The following is a 14,857-nucleotide window of genomic DNA, read 5'->3' as shown; positions in this document are numbered from 1 at the left end:
AAAGAGCATTTAGATAAGAGCATTTATTGTGTCATCGAAGAGAATTGATAAGCTAAACGCAATAAATACCTCGTGTGTGAACAGGTTCCCTTCAGTACTCTTTTGAATCGAAAGCCGTGAAGTCAAAAATGTTGGCGGCTCGCCCCTTAATCTTGCTGTTGGCCATTCTGGTAGCCTCCTCGAATGGAGCCAATATTCTGGGACTGTTCAGCAGCCACAGTCCTTCCCACCTGATCATCCACATGTCAGTGGCCAAGACCCTGGCGGAGGCCGGTCATAATGTCACCGTGGTGTCCATGCTGCCGCCCAAGGTTACCCACAAGGACATCCATGTGATTGTGATACCCGTGACCGATGAACAAGAGCAGATTATCGAAAACCAAATGTCGGAAATGGCCTCGCAAAGGAACTCCATCATAAGCACATTGAATCGCCTGATGAATGGCATGGATGTGATGATCGACTCCCAGGCGGATCTGCTCTCCCATCCGCAATTCCAGCAGATTTATGACACCAAGTTCGATCTGATGATATTGGGATACTTCCTCAACGAATTCCAGTTGGGCGTAGCAGCTAAACTAAAGGTGCCAGTGATAATCGACTGGATGTCAGCACCTATGTTGGCCATCGATGAGTTTACCGGCAATCCCACGGAGGTGTCATATGTGCCCAATATCGGCACCACCACCACTCATCCTATGGGTCTCCTGAAGCGCGCTGAAAATCTGGCTAAGCATCTCTTCATCAAATACATGATGTCTGTCTTGGTTTCCAAGTCGGATAAAATTTACGAGGAAAAGTTTGGAAACGACAAGACCCTTCCCAGTCTTACTGAAGCTAAAAAGAATATTTCTTTGGCTTTTGTCAACGCCCATTTAATCAGCGAAGGACCCATTAGGCCTCTAGTTCCTGGCGTGGTCGAAATTGGTGGTATACAAGTCAAGGACAAGCCTAGTCCTCTGCCCAAGGACATCGATGAGTTCCTGTCTCATTCCACCCAGGGAGCCATTCTACTTTCCCTGGGAAGCAATATCAAGGGCTCCTCCATCAAGCCTGAAATTGTTCAGAGCATTTTCAAGGTTCTTTCGGGACTGAAGCTGAATGTTATTTGGAAATGGGAGGATCCGGAAAACACTCCTGGCAACTCGGCAAATATTTTGTACAAGAAATGGCTGCCCCAGGACGATATCCTGGCCCATCCCAACACCAAACTCTTCATCACCCATGCCGGCAAGGGCGGCATTACGGAGGCCCAGTACCACGGAGTACCCATGGTAGCCCTGCCCATTTTTGGAGATCAAATCGGTAATGCCCACGCTATGGAGAAAGCAGGTTATGGCTTGGCTCTGGACCTCCTCTCCATCACAGAGGACAGCCTAAGGGAAGCCCTCACCGAAGTCCTGGAGAACAAGAAATACGGAGAGGCCATTGGTAAATTCTCTGCCCTGTATCGCGATCGTCCTTTGAGTGCCAAGCAAGCGGTTCTCTACTGGACGGAGTACGTCCTGAGGCACAAAGGAGCTCCCCATCTACAAAGTCCTGCGGTGCACATGAACTTCATTGAACTCAACAATATTGATGTGCATCTTCTTATAATAACCATTGTAGTCCTGGTTATCCTTCTGCTGCGACTCGTTGTGAAATTCGTATGGAACAAGCTCTGCAGCAAGGCGAAAGGCTCTTCCAAAAACTGCAAAAAACAAAAGAAACAATAATTTTATTTAGTATTATGTTATTTTTGTAGATATTTTGTAACAAAACAAACCTCATTGAAATTACAAAAAACCAAATAAATTTGTATTAAATTATTAAAAACGAAAGGCTTTTTAAACATTCTTTCTTGCAGGATTAGGATAATGACCGATCACCATTACTTGATATTTTATTCAAGTGGTGTAACCGGCTTCCTTATCGCCTGACTGACCCTTCGTTATCTTGAGATTATAAACATTCATTCGAAAGATACTGGTCCTAATAAAATGACGCAATTGATGGTTGGGCCTATGGCTATAAATCCAGTCATATAGAAACAGAGTAAAATTATCTGCAGTTCTAAAGTTGAAATTCGAAACTTTTTTAGCTTTATAAGTATACATTTTTGTCAAAATACTGGTCAAGCAATACATGATAGGATTACGTATTATTTCACAACACAATAGATAATAAAAAACGTGATTATATACGAGCACTATTTTGTTTGTTGATAAGTGGCCGTTTTGTTTATTTAAAGGCTAACCATGACTAAGGCTCCAGACTAGGCACACTTCAAACACCGGTCAGTGTGTTACTAGACATTATCAGCTATAGTCTACCCCGATCGCTCAGTCATTGCGGCGCAGCAAAAGCCAAACATATTCCAAAACCTACTATTGTTTCTAATGGGTGCTTACTCAGGGAGATAAACATATAAAAAGGCCTGCCATTTGGAGGTCGATACTTAGTCGTTAATTCACATTTCGCTGGTATAGAACGTTTAAAATGAATAAGTACATGGGAATTGTGCTATTTTTTACCATACTATTAAGTATGGAAGCTCCCAGTTGCGAGGGAGCTAATATATTGGGAATCTTTGGCTCCCATAGCCCCTCACATGTCATTGTGCACATGGCTATGATGAAGACACTGGCCGATCGGGGTCACAACATTACCGTGGTGACCCAAATGAAACCCAAACTCAAGGCGCATGAAAACATCACTGTCATCCTAGCACCACCTACTCCAGAACGAGAACAAAAAATCAAGGAATATATGTCTCAAATAACCGCCGAGAAGCCAAGCATTTGGACAACTTTTTTGAAGGCAATAGTGCAGTCCGGCGATCAGTTTGAAGCCCAATACGAGTTTGCCGTTCATCCCAATTTCAAAGAAGTCTACGAAAACCCCCAGACCAAGTTCGATCTGGTATTTTTGGGAATGATGGCCAATGATTTCCAACTGGGCGTGGCAGCAAAGTTAAAATGCCCGGTAATTGTGACTTGGGTTGGTGTTCCTATGATCGTGCTAGACTCCGTAGTGGGAAATGTTGCCGATCCTGCCTTTGTTCCCAGTTTGAATGTGGCCCTGGAACCAGGACAAGTGACCATGAGATTTGGCCAGCGATTGGTAAACTTTTTTAAATACTCATTTCTTAAGTTTTTGGACGTACTACTCAGCTTAAAGATGAATCAGTTTTACGAGTAAGTAATTAACCTATATTTATGCCAAAATTTTGTTATTTATTTAATCTTTAACAGGAGAGCTTTTGGAAATGAGACCGATCCTGATTTTCCAAATTATGCCGAAATGAAACGACGGGTTTCTCTGCTTTTCTACAACTATCATGCTCCCAGTGAAGGACCCATAAGACCTGTGGTTCCTCAGTCCGTTGAAATTGGTGGAATTCAGGTTAAGGAGCAGCCAGATCCTTTGCCCAAGGACATAGCTGAGTTCCTGGATAATGCCAAAGATGGAGCTATATTCTTCAGCTTGGGCACTAATGTAGACACCAATACCTTTAGCCCCCACGTGTTTGAGATGATTTATAAGGTTTTGTCCAAACTGCCCCAGCGAGTAATTTGGAAATGGCAGGATTTGGACAACAAGCCGGGAAACGCTTCCAACATTTACTTCGGTAACTGGCTCCCCCAGGACGATATCCTCGCCCATCCCAACACAAAACTATTTATAACCCATGCTGGCAAGGGAGGCGTGGCTGAGTCACAGTTCCATGGAGTTCCAATGGTGGCACTGCCCCTTTTTGCCGATCAGCAGGGAAATGCCGAAATACTGACCACTTCCGGATTTGGCAGATGGCTGGACATACTGACCATGACAGAGGTTGAGCTGGAATCTACAATCAAAGATGTGCTGGAGAACCCAACATATCGAAAGGCCATTGGAAAATTCTCCTCCTTATATAGGGATCGCCCGCTAACAGCGCGCCAATCTGTGGTGTATTGGACCGAGTATGTTCTCCGTCATCAGGGGGCTTATCATCTCCAGAGTCCCGAAATTCATATGGATTTTGTTTCTCGCAACAACATCGATGTGTATGGAGTGCTTTTGTTAGTCAACTTGATTTCGTTTCTATTATTCTTGGTCACAGTAAGTTGGGCCCTTCGTAAGGTATTGAAAGGCTTTTCAAACCCAAAAAAACCAAAGACCGATTAGATACTATAGAACACTACAGAACATAATGAAAGAGGCACTCTTTCCTATATTTTTTAGGACTTATTTATTTATATAAAATAAAAAATTTATTAAAAATTCTAATAAATACAATGTGTTTTCAATTGATAAGAAAAAAAGGGCCTGAGCAATTTAGACCAAAACAGTTGAGGCCTTAAATGATAGGTATAGTAATAACAGGTATTTGTTTATAATTTGTTTTAAATTTGAACTCTCAGTCAGAAGCTAATCTCTGACTATTTCTCTGAGAGCGACCTAACCTTTTTGAGTTTTAATCTAAAAGTGATAAACCCACTATTTCTTTCTCAAAACCTGCCCTGTCACTGTCACGCAGCTACAAGATAACAGAACCTTAACAAACTATAAAGTTTGTAATAGTAATATAAATGCCGTTGCTTACATTTTACGAAACTCAGTCGTTTTGAGGAGAGCAACCAGAGATCACGTTTATAATGAAGTTTATTTTATTACTACTATTTCTGGGAATTGAGTGCCCCACGATCAATGCTGCCAATATTTTGGGAGTCTTTGGAACTCATAGTCCCTCGCATACCATCGTCAACATGGCCGTGATGAAAGCTCTAGCGGATCAGGGCCACAACATCACAGTGGTTCTAGCAGCACCGCCCAAAATGAAGGCCCACGAAAACATCACCATTATCCTGGCGCCACCCACTCAAAAACGGATTCAGGACAGTAAGGAACACATTGCAAATGCCTCTAAAGAAAAACAATCCTTGTGGAAAACCATGATGGTAACCCTTCTACAGTCGGAGTTTCAAATCGAAGCTCAATACGAGTTCCTAATGCATCCGAATCTGAGGAATCTGTACGAGAAGCCACAAACCAAGTTCGATTTGGTGATTCTGGGCATGTTGGCCAACGGTTTCCAACTGGGCATTGCAGCCAAGCTTCACTGTCCGGTTATACTTACCTGGGTGAGACTACCAATGCCATTTGCGGACTTTTTGGTAGGAAATATCGCAGATCCCGCCTACGTCCCCACCTTGACTGTCGGACTAGAGCCGGGTCAAAAAACAATGGGGTTTGGCCTAAGATTGACTAACTTTTTCAAATACACTTTCACAAGTATTTTCAACGAAGTGTTCGCCTACAAAATGAACAAGTATTATGAGTAAGTTAAAAAAATATTTATCTATTAAATAATGTTAACATTATATATTTTTTGTAGACGAGCCTTTGGCAATGAATCTGATCCTGATTTTCCAACTTATTCCGAAATGAATCGACGGGTTTCCCTGCTTTTCTACAACTACCATGCTCCCAGTGAGGGACCCATCCGACCGGTAGTTCCTCAGTCTATTGAAATCGGAGGAATCCAGGTTAAGGAGCAGCCAGATCCTTTGCCCAAGGATTTATCTGAGTTCCTGGATAATGCCAAAGAGGGAGCTATATTCTTCAGTTTGGGGTCTAATGTGGATACTAATACCTTTAGTCCTCAAGTCTTGAATATTGTCTACAAGGTTTTATCTAAGCTGCCCCAGCGAGTAATTTGGAAGTGGCAGGACTTGGATAATAAGCCTGGAAACGCTTCTAACATTTACTTTGGGAAGTGGCTGCCCCAGGACGATATCCTGGCCCACCACAAGACGAAACTATTCATAACCCATGCTGGAAAAGGAAGCGTGGCAGAGGCCCAGTTCCATGGAGTTCCCATGGTGGCTTTGCCACTCTTTGCCGACCAGCCATCGAATTCAGAAATCCTGGCCAAGTCTGGGTTTGGCAGGTGGCTGGATGTTCTTACCTTGACTGAGGAAAAATTCAAAGAGGCTATTCTGGATGTCATGGAGAATTCTACCTACCGGGAGGCTATTGGTAAATTCTCTGCTTTATATAGAGATCGCCCGCTAACTGCTCGGCAATCGGTAGTTTATTGGACAGAATATGTTCTACGTCATCAGGGGGCCTATCACCTCCAGAGTCCCCTAATTCAGATGGACTTTGTATCTCGTAATAACATTGATGTTTATGGAATAATTCTCTTCATCGGAGTTATTTTCTCTCTTATTATTTCAATTATTTTTAAATGGGTATTTCGTAAGATTTCTAGAGTCTTTCATAGAAAAAATAACCAGAAGAAAGTAAACAAGCTTAAAAGTAATTGATATTTAAGTCGTTAGCAGTAAACGCAATGTCTTAATATTTTAGGAAATAAAATTTTGTATTTATACTTTATTTGTTAGCCAGACTTTGAGATTATTGTAACCCAAAATTTTTGAATAACCCTTGAGTAAAGAGTTTTTTTGTCTAAGGCCATAAAAAGGGTCAAGCAATTAGGTTCAGATTACATAGAATATTATCTTAATGGACGTACGAATGTATTTGTTTGTATAAACAAAATTTCATTGCACTCTTCAAATGCTGGTAAACAAATACAAAAAATCACACTTTAGTTTAGTATATAAAACACTCTTAATATTTCTCTTAAATAAATATTTGTACAATTTAATTCTCACTCAGGCATTTCGAGTGTTGGAGGCATTGTGATTTGGGTAGAAATTTTATAGTATTATTCCAATCATCAGAGTGTGAAGATAATAGTGGCTGTGAATAAAAAAGATGATATAATAGCAAAAAATATTTCTACTAAATTTTAACTTAACGTTGCATTGCATGTACTAACTAAAAAATGATTCAAGCAACCCAAAAATTTTGAAATTCAGGTCGTGGGAAATACGTACAAAGTGATTTGCCGATAATTGAATTCTTATCACTTTGATAAGCTTCTGCTGTGTTTGTTTATAAATAAATTTTAGTATCAACGAGTACGACAAACATTTATCAGCTTAGTTCAACTAATTAGTCATGCTATCAAGTTTCAAAAGTTTTGGCGCCATTTTGGTTGCCTTTGTGATCCTCCAGTCGCTGCTAGAAGAATGTAAGGGAGCTAACATCCTGGGCGTTTTCACCAGCCACAGTCCATCCCATCTGATAGTCCACATGTCCATTATGAAAACTCTGGCCGAAAGAGGGCATAATGTCACTGTACTTTCCTCGATGCCACCGAAAGTGACCCATAAGAGTATCAAACACATTGTGGTTCCATTGAGTGCCGAGGATGAAAAAATCCTGGACGAGGGAATGTCAGGAATGGTCAAATCAAAACAATCCATTATGAGTATGATGAACTCTGCAGCCAAATCTCAGTCTATTTTAATCAACAAACAAGTAGAGGTCCTGGAGGATATGCGTTTTAAGGAGCTCTACCTCAACAAGGACAACAAGTTCGATGTGGTGTTCTTTGGATTCTTTTTCAACTCGTATCAGGTAGCCCTGGGAGCAAGGTTTAATTGTCCAGTGATTATGTCCTGGTGTGGTCCACCCATGCCCATGGTTAACGAACTGCTGGGAAATCCCGAACTGTCTAGTGTTCCTCAAATGCATGTGGCAGTGGCACAAGGACAGCCCATGAATTTTAAGAAACGTTTGCATAATTTGGCCTGCAATATTGGTTTCTTCATGTTTAATATTCACTTGAATCGGAAACTTCAGCAGTATTATGAGTAAGTAAATTTAAATAGCAAAAATGGAGGATACATATTCTATATAATTATTATTATAGCCGGCTTTGGGGAATAGATCCATCAATGCCCAGCTTTGAGGAGGCCAAACAAAACGTTTCTCTGGCCTTCTTCAATGGCCACTCCCTCAGCGAAGGACCTATTCGCCCCAATGTTCCGGCTGTCATTGAAATTGGTGGAATACAGATTAAGTCCAAGCCTGATCCCCTGCCCCAGGATATCAAGAAGTTCCTGGACACGGCCGAACATGGGGCAGTGCTCTTTAGTTTGGGCTCGATTCTGAAAGGTGAACACATCCCACCTGAAATAGTTTCCACAATTTTCAAAGCTCTGAGCAGCATTAAGCAGCATGTGATCTGGAAATGGGAAGATCTCGAAAAAGTACCTGGAAAATCTCCAAACATTCTGTACAAAAAGTGGCTGCCACAGGACGATATCCTGGCCCATCCCAACATCAAACTTTTCATCAATCACGCTGGCAAAGGAAGCGTCCAGGAGGCTCTGTTCCATGGAGTCCCTATGCTGGCTCTTCCTGTATTCGCCGATCATCCAGGAACCGCCGATAAAGTAGTTGAGAATGGTTATGGTCTGCGGTTGGAACTGGCCATTCTGGAGGAGAAACAGTTAAAGGCGGCTATTAAAGAGATCATCGAAAATCCCAAGTACGCCCAGAAGGCAAAGAGCTTCTCCCAACTCTACCGCGATCGTCCTTTGAGTGCCCAGGAGTCGGTCGTCTACTGGACGGAGTATGTCATTCGTCACCGTGGAGCTCCTCACATGCAGAGTCCTTTGGTTAAAATGGGCTTCATTGCCAGCAATAATTTGGATATCTATATCCTGGCTTTAGTAGTCCTCTATCTAATACTTATTGTTAGCAAAGTCTTTTGGAAATTTGTGTGGCGCAAATTATTTGGAGAGTCAAAAAATAGTTCTCAAAATAATCAAAAGAAACAACAATAGTCATTAAATATTACGAATAATTATATTTAAGTAATTAGTGAATTGTTTAAAAGCTTAAATCATTGGTCAGAGTATAAAAATTTAAAACGTTCCTTTATATCAGCGATAACTTTGTAAATACTCATCCCACCAACGAATCTTATACCTTCCCGATCTTGAATCTTTGAGTACCATCATTTTTTTCCAAAACCGTATTTATTTTATGTTAATTTGCGGTTATTAAAATCGTATGATTTATGAATGATATACCTTTTACAAAAAGGTATCGAAATGACTCAGATATTTCCCAAAAAGTATTTCCATAGTCCCACCATTTCGGATCCCACACCCATGTTTGTATTATATATGGCAGCTATAGGAAATTGTAAACAAAAAATACTGCTTTAAAACGTCTAATAAAAAATGCGTTCGCTTTATTGCATTTAATTCAAAGTGTATTGGAAACCGGTTATGAATATACCAGGCCTAGAACAATACAAAACGTATATATATTCTACTTTCTGATGCATTATGGCTTGTCTAATGACTTTCGAAGCCCTGCTGTATATATTTCAACAGCTAGTTTAATAATTATGTGGGAAATTTGAATTTCACATGAAATTAATAATTTTAAGTTAGCCAAACATTTTGCAAACATACATGATAATGCAATAAAACGTCTGTAGTACTCGGTAGCCTTTCTTATCAATCTGTTATCGCCTCCATGGAGTACCTATAAGATTGCGCTTGTCGCCGGGTTTTTTATTCAGTTTGTTTTGAGACTCTAAAGTGAACAGAGCTAATCATGGCACAAAATAGAAGCATCTGGCTCGGCTGCAGCCTTGGTAGCATTTTGGCGGTGTTGCTGGTCCTCCAGACAATGAACCAGGAAACTGAGGGCGCAAATATCCTGGGCGTGTTTCCCGGACACGGTCCGTCCCATTTAATAGTACACATGTCGGTCATGAAGGCGCTGGCCGAGAGGGGACACAATGTGACAACAATATCCACAATTGTCCCAAAAGTGAAACACAAGAATATTAAACAAATCGTGGTGCCACTGATCACCGAGGAGGAGGAGAAGCTGCTCAACTCCGGAATAAGTGGAATGGCCAAGGAAAAGGGCTCCATCTGGAGCACCATGAAGATCATGGTCAGTTCGATGTCCATGATGGTTGAAAAGCAAGTGGAGCTCCTCGAGCATCCCAGCTTCCATGAACTCCATCAGAACAAGGACAACAAGTTCGATGTGGTCTTTGCCGGATTTTTTGTGAACTCGTACTTGGTGGGCCTGGGTGCCAGATTCAATGCTCCGGTTATTATTTGCTGGTCCGGATCTCCAATGCTCTGGGTTAATAAGTTCCTGGGCAACCCAGAGCTATCCACAGTTCCTCAAATGCAAATCGGAGTCGCTCAGGGAGAAACAATGACTTTCCCACAAAGAATACAGAATTTCGTCAGTTCTCTGAGCTTCGAAGGCCTTGATGCTTACCTGGAAATTAAATACAAACATTTCTACAAGTAAGTACATAACTATTTCTTCTTTTATTTAATCAGTACTTAAAATTATACTTGTATTATTGTGATAGTCGTATTTGGGGAAGTGACAAGTCGATGCCCAGCTATGAAGAGGCCAAACAGAATGTTTCCTTGGTCTTTTGCAATAGCCATGCCATAAGTGAGGGCCCCATTCGGGCCAATGTTCCGGCTGTCATAGAAGTCGGAGGCATTCAGATAAAGGACAAGCCCGATCCTCTGCCCCAGGACATCAAGGAGTTTCTAGACAAGGCCAAAAATGGAGCTGTTCTTTTCAGTTTGGGGTCAAACCTGAAGGGGGAACACATCAAGCCAGATGTGGTAGACACAATCTTCAAGGCTCTGAGCAGCATTAAGCAGCAGGTGGTATGGAAGTGGGAGGATCTTGAGAAGACACCCGGAAAATCCTCAAACATCCTGTACAAGAAGTGGCTGCCGCAGGACGATATCCTGGCTCATCCTAATATCAAGCTTTTCATCACCCATGCCGGCAAAGGAGGCGTCTCCGAGGCCCAGTACCATGGAGTCCCAATGTTGGCTCTTCCTGTTTTCGGCGATCAGCCTGGAAATGCTGATAAGTTGGCCCTCAGTGGATATGGTCTTCGCCTAGATTTGAACACCATGAAAGTTGAGGAACTTAAGGAGGCCATTAAGGAGATCACCGAAAATCCAAAGTACGCCCAGAAGTTGAAAAGCTTCTCCCAGCTGTACCGGGATCGTCCTTTGAGCGCCAAGGAGTCGGTGGTCTACTGGACGGAGTACGTCATCCGCCACCGTGGAGCCCCGCACATGCAGAGTCCTTTAGTTAAGATGAGCTTCATTGCCAGTAACAATTTGGACATCTATATCCTGGCGATTTTGGTCCTGTACATCCTTCTGAAGATCAGCAAAGTCTTTTGGCTCTTCATTTGGCGCAAGTTTGTGGCCAAAAAAACTCAGTACACTAAGCTTAAACAGAACTAAATGATTATTTTAATGTATGATTATGTTAATTTTATTGTATAGGACGAGTCAAAAATGTAAATAAACAAGTTCACCAAAAATATTTTAAGTTTTTTTGTAATCTTTAAAAATAAACAGAGACTGACCACAGAGAGGGGTAAAACAAATATGAGTAAACATACTGATAAGAAAGGGCATACAGGGACGGCGATAAAAACTTTGCTGGAAAGCATGACTCGTAAAAATAAGAGGCTTCAATTGATTAAAATTCATTGCTCTCTGGGTGAGCGAGAGAGCGGATTAAATTAATGAAAGCCTTGACATTAACTACTCAATAGTGCGAATGAGCATGTATGTACAGTGCACTACAGTAATTATCAGATGTATAGGATTCTTATGTACATAAATGAAAAATTAAAAGTTTTAAAACAAATAAGAGGTGATTTATTTTAAGCTCTTATATTTCATATTTTTAATTTTGTATTTTTAATTTTTTTAAGCCCACTTTTAAACACCTCACTTTACTTAGACTCAAATCAAAAAGGTATATTTGCTAGCCCTTTAATCCAAAACGTTCTTCTAAATAAAATACCATAGAACCCAACAAATTAATAAAAAGCACATGTTATCAATGAAGCGTTTTATAAATTTCTTATCAATGCACTTCCATAGTTGTAAATATTATATAGATGCCGTGAACCTTACACAACCCGGCAATTAAAAGCCACAACAACAAAATTAATGATCCCAGAACCTAGAACAACTTAACAGGTTGCTCCTCCAACTGCTCCTCCCAGTGATTATTTATAGAAGTATCTCATTCTCTCTGGTTCTGAAATTCTCTCTATAGCACCCTCTCTGGGAGTATCTTTTCGTGGGGCTATTTCAATCCGAATCGCATTCAATACTCAGTTCGCAATACTCAGAAACAGTTCCGAGGCAGCGCGTGCCGAACGCGTATTGTTTTCCAAATTTGTTTTCTATTATTTAATGGTTATCATATTTGTTGTTTCGAATCTCTATATAGACGAGGTATTTTAAATATATATGTGGTACATATCTATAGTTTGTTTTTGTGGGAGTCACCCAGTGAGAGTGCCAATTAAATGGATAATTGTTAACCTCTAGGTTGACATTGACAGTGCATTTTACACTGTTTGTAGTCTTGTTGTTTTAAATCCTAAAATGAACAGCTTGGATTTCCGGTTTTCTGCAACTAAGTGTTTACGAAATCTGATGAACTTGGTAAAATCTTTTAAATAAACAAAAGAGAAAAGATTTTGATGAAAATTTACAAATGCTTACAGGAAGTTTATAGTTACATTTCCCAAAATTTGTATAAAATTTCACAAAGTGATATAAAACAATTTTAAAAAGTTTAATCACCAAGTACATGTAGGGTATCTTGTAAATTGCATATAAAAATGTACACGCATGTGTTTTATCTATAAATATTTTAAGTATTTTGTAGGGTCAACAAACTTGTTTTAGAATAAAATTACACAACTAAACAAGGCACAAATTTGTCGAATGTAAGGATAGTTCCTATATTACAAGTGCTAGTCCGAGTATCTATAAAGTTCTACAAAAAGTGCTAACAAACTAAGTAAATATTATAACGAGAACCACTAAAACAATACATTATTAATTATAAGTTAAACTGTAGAACTACAAAGCAAAGCAATTACACAATTTCTAATGAAATGAAATGATTTAAGTGAAGCTACGTGTATTGAAATAGATTTCGGTTCTAACTACGTATACATATTGCAGATTAAACGATTGAAGAATCTTATCAGTCTGTTATCGCCGCCACGGACTTTGTATATAAGATAGCCAGCGCCGGCGAGAACCTCAATCAGTTACCACTTGGACTTCAAAGCAAACGGAGCTAGTCATGACACCAAACCGAAGCACGTGGCTCGGCTGCAGTTTTGGCGGCCTACTGGTCGCCTTGCTGGCCCTCCAATCGATGCCCCAGGGCAGTGAAGGAGCCAACATCCTGGGCGTCTTCACCAGTCACAGTCCCTCCCACCTGATAGTGCACATGTCTGTCATGAAGGCGCTAGCCGAGAAGGGGCACAACATAACCGTCGTGTCCAGTCTGCCGCCCAAAGTTACCCACAAGAGCATCAAGCACATCGTGGTGCCCCTCGATCCCGAAAGCGAAAAGATCCTGAACGACGGAATGGCCCAAATGGCCAAGGAGAAGCCTTCAATGTGGAACACCATTTCGAACATTTTCAGTTCCCTGAGTCTGCTTATCGATAAGCAGGTGGACGTGCTGGAGGATCCTCGTTTCCAGGAGCTGTATCTGAATAAGGGCAACAAATTCGATGTGGTGTTTGTCGGCTTCTTCTTCAACTCGTACCAGGTGGCCCTGGGAGCCCGATTCAACTGCCCGGTGATTATTTCCTGGTCGGGTGCACCCATGCTCATGGTTAACGCATTCCTGGGCAACCCCGAGCTGTCCAGTGTTCCGCAAATGTCCATTTCTCTGGCCCCAGGAGCGACCATGACTTTTCCACAACGCCTTAAGAATTTCGTGAGCACCCTTGGTTTCCAGGGACTGGATTTGTACCTGAACACGAAATACAACAAATTCTACAAGTAAGTAGGAGTAGACAAAAACTGAAATATGTTATCAGTGTATAGATTAGGCCGTAACACCACTTATCGCCTATCAGCTGGAAGATAATGCTAACCTTACCTAATTTATATTTTCAGCCGCCTTTGGGGCAATGACAAGTCTATGCCCAGTTTCGAGGAAGCCAAGAAGAATGTCTCTTTAGCCTTCTGCAACGGCCACGGAATCAGTGAGGGTCCCATCCGTCCCAATGTGCCGGGAATAATCGAAGTGGGCGGCATCCAAGTGAAGAGCAAGCCCGATCCCCTGCCCGAGGATATCAAGGAGTTCCTGGACAAGGCCAAGAACGGAGCCATCCTCTTCAGCTTGGGATCGAACTTGAAGGGCGACTTCATCAAGCCCGAAGTGGTGACCACAATCTTCAAGGGACTGAGCAGCATTAAGCAGCAGGTGATCTGGAAGTGGGACGACCTGGACAATGTGCCCGGAAAATCCGCAAACATTCTGTACAAGAAGTGGCTGCCACAGGACGATATCCTGGCCCATCCCAAACTCAAGCTATTTATCACCCACGCCGGCAAAGGAGGCGTCTCCGAAGCCCAGTACCATGGAGTCCCAATGCTCACTCTTCCAGTATTCGCCGATCAGCCGGCAAACGCCGAGAAGGTGGCGGAAAGTGGATATGGCTTGAACTTGGTATTAAACACACTGGAGGTGGACGAATTCAAGGCGGCCATTAAGGAGCTCATCGAAAATCCCAAGTACGCCCAAAAGTTAAAGAGCTTCTCCCAGCTCTACCGCGATCGTCCTTTGACCGCCCAGGAGTCGGTAGTCTACTGGACGGAGTATGTCATTCGTCACCATGGAGCTCCGCACTTGCAGAGTCCTCTGGTGAAGATGACCTTCATTGCCAGCAATAATCTGGACATCTATGTCCTGGCAGGACTGATACTTTACGTTATCTTTATTGTAAGCAAACTGTTTTGGAAGTTTGTGTGGAGGAAGTTGTTCGGAAAATCCAACAAAACTACTCAGAAAAAGAAGGTTAAGAAGCAGTAGAAATTGATCTATAATTTATGCGAATTGTACTTTAAATTATACAACAAAAATCCGAAAAAAAATAAATAAAAGCTAAAAAATGCAT

The 14,857-nt window shown here is 41.5% G+C and overlaps 5 protein-coding genes across 5 annotated transcripts; all 5 read left to right on the top strand.

The window, feature by feature from the left end:
- The first annotated feature begins 112 nt into the window (after positions 1 to 112).
- Ugt37C2 (UDP-glycosyltransferase family 37 member C2) lies at positions 113 to 1,784 on the top strand. Its single transcript, XM_017241779.3, has one exon. The coding sequence runs from the start codon at positions 129 to 131 to the stop codon at positions 1,713 to 1,715; it is 1,587 nt and encodes a 528-aa protein (XP_017097268.2). The 5' UTR covers positions 113 to 128; the 3' UTR covers positions 1,716 to 1,784.
- A 513-nt stretch (positions 1,785 to 2,297) lies between these two features.
- Positions 2,298 to 4,149, top strand: LOC108125606 (UDP-glycosyltransferase family 37 member E1). The gene is made up of 2 exons (XM_043211541.2): positions 2,298 to 3,176; positions 3,234 to 4,149. The coding sequence occupies exons 1-2, from the start codon at positions 2,479 to 2,481 to the stop codon at positions 4,147 to 4,149; spliced, it is 1,614 nt and encodes a 537-aa protein (XP_043067476.2). The 5' UTR covers positions 2,298 to 2,478.
- Positions 4,150 to 4,619: 470 nt separating this feature from the next.
- LOC138925755 (UDP-glucosyltransferase 2-like) lies at positions 4,620 to 6,293 on the top strand. The gene is made up of 2 exons (XM_070277009.1): positions 4,620 to 5,302; positions 5,360 to 6,293. Exons 1-2 carry the CDS (start codon positions 4,620 to 4,622, stop codon positions 6,291 to 6,293), a joined length of 1,617 nt encoding a protein of 538 aa, XP_070133110.1.
- A 598-nt stretch (positions 6,294 to 6,891) lies between these two features.
- On the top strand, positions 6,892 to 8,966 carry Ugt37D1 (UDP-glycosyltransferase family 37 member D1). The gene is made up of 2 exons (XM_017241871.3): positions 6,892 to 7,691; positions 7,751 to 8,966. The coding sequence occupies exons 1-2, from the start codon at positions 6,994 to 6,996 to the stop codon at positions 8,667 to 8,669; spliced, it is 1,617 nt and encodes a 538-aa protein (XP_017097360.2). The 5' UTR covers positions 6,892 to 6,993; the 3' UTR covers positions 8,670 to 8,966.
- Positions 8,967 to 9,410: 444 nt separating this feature from the next.
- LOC108125618 (uncharacterized) lies at positions 9,411 to 14,856 on the top strand. The gene is made up of 4 exons (XM_070277008.1): positions 9,411 to 10,169; positions 10,238 to 11,145; positions 12,959 to 13,736; positions 13,854 to 14,856. Exons 1-4 carry the CDS (start codon positions 9,454 to 9,456, stop codon positions 14,770 to 14,772), a joined length of 3,321 nt encoding a protein of 1,106 aa, XP_070133109.1. The 5' UTR covers positions 9,411 to 9,453; the 3' UTR covers positions 14,773 to 14,856.
- The last annotated feature ends 1 nt before the right edge of the window (position 14,857 follows it).

This window comes from Drosophila bipectinata, chromosome 2L (genome assembly GCF_030179905.1).
Source record: "Drosophila bipectinata strain 14024-0381.07 chromosome 2L, DbipHiC1v2, whole genome shotgun sequence".
In the NCBI taxonomy this organism is placed as follows: Eukaryota; Metazoa; Arthropoda; class Insecta; order Diptera; family Drosophilidae; genus Drosophila; species Drosophila bipectinata.
Note: the sequence above shows the minus strand (reverse complement) of the source record. Positions and strands in the feature narration are given on the sequence as shown.